The sequence below is a fragment of the Leiobunum rupestre genome, chromosome 5, assembly GCF_980474605.1.
Source record: "Leiobunum rupestre chromosome 5, qqLeiRupe1.1.hap1, whole genome shotgun sequence".
NCBI classification, from domain to species: domain Eukaryota; kingdom Metazoa; phylum Arthropoda; class Arachnida; order Opiliones; family Sclerosomatidae; genus Leiobunum; species Leiobunum rupestre.
The window spans coordinates 38,256,672-38,265,989 of NC_143388.1; the positions used below are offsets into that span (position 1 = coordinate 38,256,672).

Sequence of the window (9,318 nt, forward strand, 5' to 3'; positions counted from 1 at the left end):
CGTTTTTAACAGTTTTTACTTTATCTAAATTTGAAGTTACAAATCATTACGTTTTCATGGAGGTAGGAAACCCGAAAATCCCGATTGCGCTCTCAACGGGGAGCTTTTACGGGAACGTTTTTACCGTTTACAAGACATTCATATTCAACCTTGACATGGGTTTAGCCTGATCAAAAATCCAATGTTTTAGAATTTTTATACTAGCTTCGATCCCTGCAAAATCAATTGGGCTCTGACGTCCGGCTCTGCTTGTGCAGAAAGACTGAAAATTAATACGAGTATCGCAATTTAGTCGAAAGGTCAATAACAAAATGGAACAGAAAAACCCTTTCTAGTGTATTCCGAGAATTGTTTGGGAAATTCCGTGAAGGAATGGATCCAATGAGATGTTTTCATTTCGTCCCGTTCAATAAAACAACCCGCATTTCCAATTGAAAAAAACCCAGCATATCAAACCCGTGTTCGTGCGTTGTCAAGCTAAGCAAAATTGGATTTTCTGACAAAATACGGGTCCATTACCCGTGTTAGAGAAGACACGTGTTAACTCTAACACAAGCGTGTTCACACAATGTAGCACGGATTTCGAAATTCGGTTTACACCAAACATGAATTTACTACCTCAATGAAAACAGTCAATTTGAAAAACTTAATACCATTGTTTAAATTTTGAACCACTAAACCAAATAACTTTTGAAATAATGGCTAGCCAATAGAAGCGAAAAAAAAACAACGTTGAAATTTGCATATGTTTTTTTTTCTATCTGATTGTTTCGAAGTATCTAGAAATATGTACTTAAGGCGGTTCCACGAATGTTCATTATAATAAACACTGAATGCCAAAGATGAACAACGAATTAAAGTAAACCTCCACTATAATGACTACCTTATGCCTGCCACTTTACTGTTTTATCAATAAATATATCATCATTAATTTTAAAGAAACCTTTGCATACTTAATTTAATTTGATAATGGCGATAATGACTACAATTCAATGATGGCTACAAATATGATTATGTTTAATTTTTAGATTTTTTACTTTATTTGGGATTATATAAATTTTCGTTACGCTGCGTAAACTGAATTTCTAATTCATGTTGATAAACAACTAGCTTAAATAATATAAGAAACCATTTTTAAAGTAATCAGCAGGTTTATTCCAAATGTCATAACAAAATAGTAAAAATCTTTATTTATATATTACATAAATGATGAACCGTTTGATGTAGTCTGGTGCCTATTAAGTTAGTTAAATTTAAATAACTCGCTACACAAAAACTTGTTCAGACTTTTGGAGTTTTAAAAGAACCGAGAGATATTTTTGTTGTAAAGTCTAATAATTGATAACTACAGTGTAGTCTACGACACCGCACAATATGAATTTTTATCTGGTGATTTGGTTATTTGTGTTGGCTGAGATAGCTTTGCAATCAAAGTAGAAGGGGAAGAAGTCGAAGGCTGATTGATGTCATTTGATATCTAGATAAGTAAATTGTTAATTAGAAAATAAATCTCAATTTTAGGTGCATTGTGAAAGGTTAAGGATTCAGAGATACAGTTCTTGCCAAAACAAGTTCAACGTTAAAATAATGTTCGGATGATTTATATCACCACCATTGACACGCAAATGGGTGTACTGGCGTAAATGATCAAATCTTAAGAGAAATTAAACACACCTTGATTTAGCAAACTGAACCTTGATATGCCAACTGCCCACAAATAATTGGGAGTAAAATAACCGATATATTATCCCTTGTAGGCCAGTTTTGTGTCTTTGGTTTTCATAAGTTACGGATTAAGGGCACCGCCGCTTATCAATTCTGATTCACACGCAAACCCAAACCAAATGTACACTTGGATGCCGTGGAAATTAGTAAATAACCTCTTAGGGAAAGATAAACACGAAATAGAAGAGCTCGCCGTTCTAAATATAATAAATATGCTTAAAGGTGACTCCGCACCGGGTTTTGACGAAGTTGCTCCGAAAATATTGAAACTAGTTGCTCCGTTAATTTTGAAGCCACTCGTATGTCTAATTAACATGTCATTTGAACAGGGTAAATATCCATCTAGACTAAAACACTATAATAGTACCTGTCTATAAAAAAGGGGGGAAAATCTACCAACAATCTATAGGCCTATCTCTTTATTGTCAATTTTTGCGAAGATTTTTGATAAATGTTTTTATATTCAGCTTTTAACCTTTGTAAATAAATATAATTTAATAACAGACAACCAAATTGGTTTTCGAGAGAACTCAAGCGTTCAACTGGCTAATTTAAAATTATATAAAATGATAACGGAACACCTAGATAAAAATTAATACGCCCTAGCAATATTCTTAGACCTCAAAAAAGCTTTTGACTCTGATAGTAACGCTCGTTTACTTCAAAAACTCCATTAATGGGCTTAAGAGGCCGTAGTTACGATTGGTTACATGCTTATTTAAAGGATCGTCAGTGTCGAACTAGACTTAGCGAATTACTCTCATCCGAAAACACCGTATACCAAGGTGTCCCTCAGGGATCTATTCTTTCCCCGATCCTTTTCAACGACATTGTTACGATAGATGAAAATGATTCTTTAACTCTTTACGCTGACGATACAGTTAGCATAAATGGAGACCCAAACTTAAACCAACTTATTGATACCTCAAATGCAATCTTGGTTAAACTGAAAAACTGGCTAAAAATTAATCTTCTTAACCTAAACACGGACAAAACAGTCTATATGATTTTTGTTAATATTAATAAATCTCGGACACGTTGTAAAACCGCTCTACACGGGATAAAGGAAACAATATGCTTAAAAATCCATGATATTGAATAATTTATTATATTCTTATTGCTTTACCTTAATAATTGACCGTTCCAGAAATACAACGGCACCTATTTTGTGTTACGTTTCGAAACAATTTTTCCCATTAAGTTACACTATCTTTCTGAACTTCTAAATTTATGAGCAAGATGGTTTAGAATAAATTATTAATAAATTAACGTAAATGTTAAGCTAGGCTAATACCCAAAGCAACACCATAGGCCCAAGTCAGCTAGTGACTTTTAATGCCTTTAAAACAGGTGACTGTGTTAAAATGCGTAGGTGGGTGGTCGCAAGCTCATCACGCCAAGTTAACAAACAGATCCATAGATTAACTATAAGATACGCATTTGATAACAAGAGTTGCGGAATCACTGGGTAAAAATAACGGTCAACCCAGAAGAATTAAATTTAAATACGTTTTCTACTAGGTGAATTTCTATTTCTCGTTTCACCTCACTAAAAATCAATTGATTTTAAGCCGAAACAAAGAATCTGCCCTAGAGCGCCAAATGGTTTTAATCTTTCACGATCTTTTTGTAAAGAAGTACGAGGTTGTGCACGGGTCAAAGCACATCAATATGGTACGGATAAGCATTTCAAAAATTAAGTGACTTGTTCTTTGGGTTATATCGAGTCAAAAATTTGTTATGAACATTGGTCCCAAAAGGAAATACTTCCGAGTAATTGGCCCTCAAAAATTGGTCTCCAAAACGTCGAAAAACGGACCAATGTGCAGTTTCTATTATTTATTGAATTCAATTGTTTCCATTTACTAAGCATTTGTTTTTATTTTTCGAAAAAGATAAAAAAAACGTTTACTTGTATCAAAAATGCGATATTAAATTAAAATAAATCGGACAAGTGAGTAAATTGCATTTTACGTATAACGAAGGTGTTTCAAAGTGTCACCGTTGTTTCAATGAGTTTCTTATTGAATTGGGATCTTTTTATTCTTCAAATGTAATAAAACACGTACGAATTTAATTTAATGACAAAAATTATTCGATAAACGTGGTCCGCGTGTTATCCCGACTTTTATCTCTGGGGACATACGAAAGACTTGGTTTTAAATGTAAGTGCTATCAAGCCATAATAAATGCTTAATTTTCAGTTTCCATATTTATGTAAAAAGCTACAAATGTCAAAGTGGTTCCGGTCCTTATCTAGAAGCAATTGGCACGCATAACGGAAAACCATAGGATAGATTTTTTGTTTTTAAATGTACAAATTTGGATCCAACTTTAATCTTGACACATTCAGTTTCAATAAAATTTTGCACACTTGTTTCTTTTCTTAAAGTAAGATTAATAAATTAAAAATGAGCGTTTAAAAAAATGTATTCAGCAGATATCTAAACTAATCAAGCACACGAAAAATAAATAGATTTTAAAAGTTCGATCACTTGACCTTCGGTGCCATAGAGTGGGACCCACGACAACTACGACCTAGTACCAGAGTAAATTTTACTAATTCGGATTACTCACATATTAGTTTTTAAAGATATTTTGAGGAGATTCTTTAAAAATAAAGTATGTTATTTGTACTTTCTTTGGGCCTGGAACATTTGTTAGGGCTTTTAATATCTGTAGAGTTTATTTAAAAATCTGGCAATATACTGTTTTATAAGATTACACCAAATATTTATAATAAATCTCTTAATTTTACTTTTATGAACAAACAAACAAACAAGTCCACAAAATTTAAAAAGAGTCCGTTGACTCAATGTGGCATGATTACTTGAATCCTTATGGAATTTTCCTTTAATTTAAAAATTTCTTATTTTTTTTGGTTTTGTTAACATAAAGCACCATCATTTTGTATTTTATCATTTTTTCTGCAATCATTTACAATGCAAAATGTAAGAACTTTAATCATTAGAATTTTTTAATGTAAATATTGATTCCAAATAATTATTTCATCTGAAAACGAGGCGCTTTGAACTTTAACAATTTTAAAAAGGCTACCTTTTTTCCCAAGTAGCTTATTTCATTAGCTTTTTCTTCAACTGTTTTTCTCGTCATTTCTATAATCCTCTGAGTATGTTTCAATTCCACCTGAAAATAAGCCTTAGCTTGTAGTAATGTCGCATGCTATTGCCACTCTAAATATCTCTCAGGTAGCTAGGGTGTAAAATTGTAAGAGTGGAATAAAAAACTATTCCTTTGACCTTTGCTAGCACTATATATAAAATAACTTTTTTATCATATACTAGCAAATTGACAAAGAAATATGTATTTACTGAAAACGGTATTTTATGTTAGTTTATATTTATCAAAATAGATTATATATTCATTCCTTGGTAAAAAATGAAAAAAAAAATAACTGTTACTCTCATTTTAAATTTTGGACATGTGAGAATACCAAGATAGTCATTTTTGGAAAAATATACAGTATGAACGATAAGGGTCATGTTTATCTTGTTAACCCTGACATTAAAGTTAACTATATTTATTTCTTCTCACTTTTTTTGGTTAAATAGTTAATTGGCGTCATGATTGTCAATGACCTAAGTAAGGTTTTTGTAAAAATTTCTGCAGAAAGCGCGTTCAAACATAGCTATAAATATGATTAACAATAACTATTTACAAAGTAATTTAATAGACGCTAAAAGAAATTATTCGCTCCAAAATAAAAACCGTCAAAAGGAAGGGTTTTTAAATTCAAAACGCGTGAATCTCGATGATATCGCCCATTTTTTCGTCGCACGTGCAATTATTTATTCTGATAATAAAATAGAATCACGTGGGCTTAGCAATATTTATCTGCATTTGTCTTAGCCAATAAGATTATCCCTTCCGAGCAAGCACGCGCCAATTTACACAATGAACCGATGAAGATTTTCAAATCAATTTCTTTTAAGATCTATTGTTGTTGAGTGAAAGACAACTTCACTTTTCCGCTAAAGACCCGGACATTTATTGCACACTACCTTGAATTTTTAATGGGACCTCTACTCTAATAAGATGATCAAATTGAGGAAAAAATATTTTTGGGGGCTAGCCTTTAAATTCTTTATAATTCTACAGACAACTTTTAAGAGGAGTCTAATAAAAAATAATTTCAGTGTGACCAAACACACACCTGGCAGCGCAACGGCTTAGAAATGACACATGGAATGTCGCACTATTAATTTGAATTTTGGGAGTTCAATTATCTCACGATATCACGAAATTCTTTAAATCGCCATGGTAAGCTACGACGGAATATTTTATAGAAATTATACTATGCTGTTTTTATTTTCTCAAGATATCGTTAATGCCGACAAAATTACTAAAATTGCGAAAAAACCTTTTTTTTTAACTTATTTTGGTGAAAACTAATTTCTACTGTGAGCAGCGCCATCCTGGTGGTGTTGGTCCATTTGATCGAAAAATATGTGATCGACAGTCGGTCATTATACGTTGCAATTGATCGAAATTCCATTTGATCGAATCCCATTTGCCATTTGTTTCATAAGATCGAACCTTCAAATGATCGAATACTATTTGATCGAATTCAAAAGTATTTATAGTACCAGTTGGTATGTTTTTATTTTACCGAATGTCAATATGAAGTGCAGAAGGAATAATGATGGAATAATTCATTGCTTAAGTGCAGAAGGAATAATGATGGAATAATTCATTGCTTTAACTGTATTAAGCCACAAAGATGAAGAGATTTTTACTTTATACACTATATGATGGAATTTTTTATGACATCGACGATAACGGCCCGTGGTTTTTGATATATATAAATGGGGTCAGGTTAGGTTAGGTAAGGTTAGGTTAGGTTGATGTACGCGCGCCGTAGGCGCGTATGCACCGTTGTCCTTTCGATTTACTCCCAGAAACTAGTAGTTTTACAATACAGTAGCTTTCGATCAAATTTCGTTCGATCAAATGCCATTCGATCAAATGCAATTCGATCAAATGGAAATTCGATCAAATGGAAATTCGATCAAATGGGAATCGATCAAATAGACTCAAACCATCCTGGTTACTTTATTTTAAAAAGAAGTTTTATAATTTCTTCTACAGTGTATTGTTTCTATTGTTAAAATCAGACCAGCACAAAAAAAAACATATTTTTGCAGATAGATTTTTATAATTTTAATTTAATATTTCGTACTATTAAAGACCTTTCTTTCCGAATACTTTCATCGTTCTGGTATTTGTAGAGAATGGCTTGCCTTTTGGCTATTTCTTCCCTCCTGATCATCTGAAAAAGATTCTTTCCTGAGTTGTATTCAAATTCAAAATAAGAACAAAATATAATTCTTGAAATCACTGCAACATATTTTTATGCAACAAAACAAAAATAATAAGTATTTTGGTTTCGATCATTTAATATTTTTCTTTCAATCGTTTCATGTTGTAAAAAGCTCTTGTTTAGCACCTTTGAAATTGCAGAATATATTTTGCTTTAAACATTTAGGAGTACAGAAATATGCCTTTAAAAAACCAAAGGTGTCCAAAATACCTTTACTATACATTAAAATGTGTTAAATAGTGTTTTTTAGGCTTAAGTGATATAAAATGCTACAAAAGCTGTGAACACGTGTGAAATGTTACTTTTAAAGTAGCCTTTTTAATATTTATTGTTTGAAAAACTACCACCTTAGTAGTAAAACACACTCAATGTTGTAATTAACAACCCTAAAGTTAACAATTTTCGACCAAAAAAGATCTTAAAAAGGTGTTAGATTACACCACAATTTTTAAGAGTGCAGATCCAAAGCACACAAGGTCCCAACGGAAACAGATAGATATTTGTTTTAAACGTCCACGTTGGACCTGCCGTATAAAGATGGACGACACAACAGTTTTATGTCTGATAAGTGCAGCCATTGAAAAGGTGAATTTAAAGTACATTTCTTACTTCTAATTTTTGTTGTCTAATTTCTTCTTCAAGTGCTTCAATCTCTTTGTCATATTCATCACCACTATCCGTATCATAACATTTTATAGCAGACTTTCTTGTAACGGACATATTTTAAACCATCGAAAATTGTTTATTTAGAAGAAGCCTCATAACAGTTAAATGAAACCAAAGGTAAATTTGATTCTATATGGAATTCAAAATAATTCAACGATAAGATAAGAAAGCGTTTTTATCAGTATACAAGTACTTCAACCATATTCGAGCAACGAATTTATTAGAAACAAAAAGATAAGTGATAACACCCGTACTTTTGTAACAGCCATATAATACGAGTACGTAGTATTACTTCGTAAGCCGAAAATGAATTGGTGTAATATCAGTGTATAAAGCAATTGGGGTGCCTTTCGCCTTCTGAAGGTGTGGTAATCATGACCAAAACGTTTTTCCTAAATTTGTTTACTGTTTTTATAAACGCAGGTTAGAAACCAATTTTAATCTAAATAATTTAACTTTTGAAGGTGGTGCCTTGGGTAATAATCTATCTGATAATTGTAATAATTTTTAATTTTGTGTACTAAGCAAAATATGTCTTTTAATTTTTCTAAAATGTATCTTTAAAGTTGTTTAATTTCAAAAAATAATTACTCAATTGCAATCAAATACTAAAAAATTGGCTACATAGAATGGTGTCAAATTTAATTATAAGCTGAGCGTATCTTAACAGCCGGCACTTTCTATAAGCAAATCGTACTACAGCGAAACTAAAAGTTCGTAAATAATGGAGCGACCTCTGAAAACGTAGCCAAATTTCAGTTTTCCAAAGACTACAAATTTGGGAATAAATTCCACGAAAGATTATGTGGACATATTACGATTCAGAACACTGTATGATTAACTATAAACAAGAGCGGAAACAATGGGAACCCTAGCGGTGGAATTCGCTTCCGCGAAGAAATATCAATAAACCGCCAAGAGCAATGGACAAAACACCATCAGATTAGTCCATCTGGACATTTTCAGCTTTTAAGGTATGTTTTAACATTCTGCACAGACGTTTTAGGCAACGTTCAGAAGGGTATTTCTGAAAAATGAGCAAAAATCCCTGGAAGTTATTTTAATTCCAATCTCTAATATTGGTTGATCAAAATTCCAAATAAACGTATTTAAAGAAAATTAAAATCGTTGTTAATAATTCCTACTAAACGTTTCAATTTCAGCTAGAAAAAGTATAACCAGACGACCTTATTTCAATTATATTATTTGGCAATTATTCAAAACTATCACCGTTTGAAAAAGTCACATTTAGTATGAAAACTTCCAAGATAAAGGTCATGAGAAAATATCTACTTTAATTACGGAAATTTTAAGTCACAAATGGATTTAAATTTCAAAAAATATTTTATATTTTGTTAAAAAATATATCTATTTTTGACTAGATTAAAATTCTAAAATTAGAAGTTCGTTCAGAACTAAAAAAATAATATCACAGAATAAACTTTTGTAACCAATTGTGAAATTAAAACTCGATTCAATAAGGATTATGTTCAATATATTAAAGTGCTGACATTTAAAATAACTCAAATTTACCATTTCTAGCACAGTTAATGTGGCTCTGGGCTATTTTTGATAATTCATTTAAT

The 9,318-nt window shown here is 31.6% G+C and overlaps 1 protein-coding gene across 1 annotated transcript; it reads right to left on the bottom strand.

Moving 5' to 3' along the window:
- Window positions 1–1,218: 1,218 nt before the first annotated feature.
- Window positions 1,219–7,832, bottom strand: LOC149944411 (uncharacterized). Its single transcript, XM_090175769.1, has 4 exons — window positions 7,676–7,832; window positions 6,926–7,015; window positions 4,783–4,872; window positions 1,219–1,477 (listed from the first exon to the last, which is right to left on the bottom strand). The coding sequence occupies exons 1-4, from the start codon at window positions 7,784–7,786 to the stop codon at window positions 1,358–1,360; spliced, it is 411 nt and encodes a 136-aa protein (XP_090031895.1). The 5' UTR covers window positions 7,787–7,832; the 3' UTR covers window positions 1,219–1,357.
- Window positions 7,833–9,318: the final 1,486 nt, after the last annotated feature.

Coding starts and splice junctions, on each gene's coding strand:
- LOC149944411 (XM_090175769.1), bottom strand. CDS start 7,786: ATGTCCGTTACAAGAAAGTCTGCTATAAAATGTTATGATACGGATAGT. Junction 7,016..7,675: donor TTAGACAACAAAAATTAGAA/GTAAGAAATGTA, acceptor AATCTTTTTCAG/ATGATCAGGAGGGAAGAAAT. Junction 4,873..6,925: donor GGAAAGAAAGGTCTTTAATA/GTACGAAATATT, acceptor GCTTATTTTCAG/GTGGAATTGAAACATACTCA.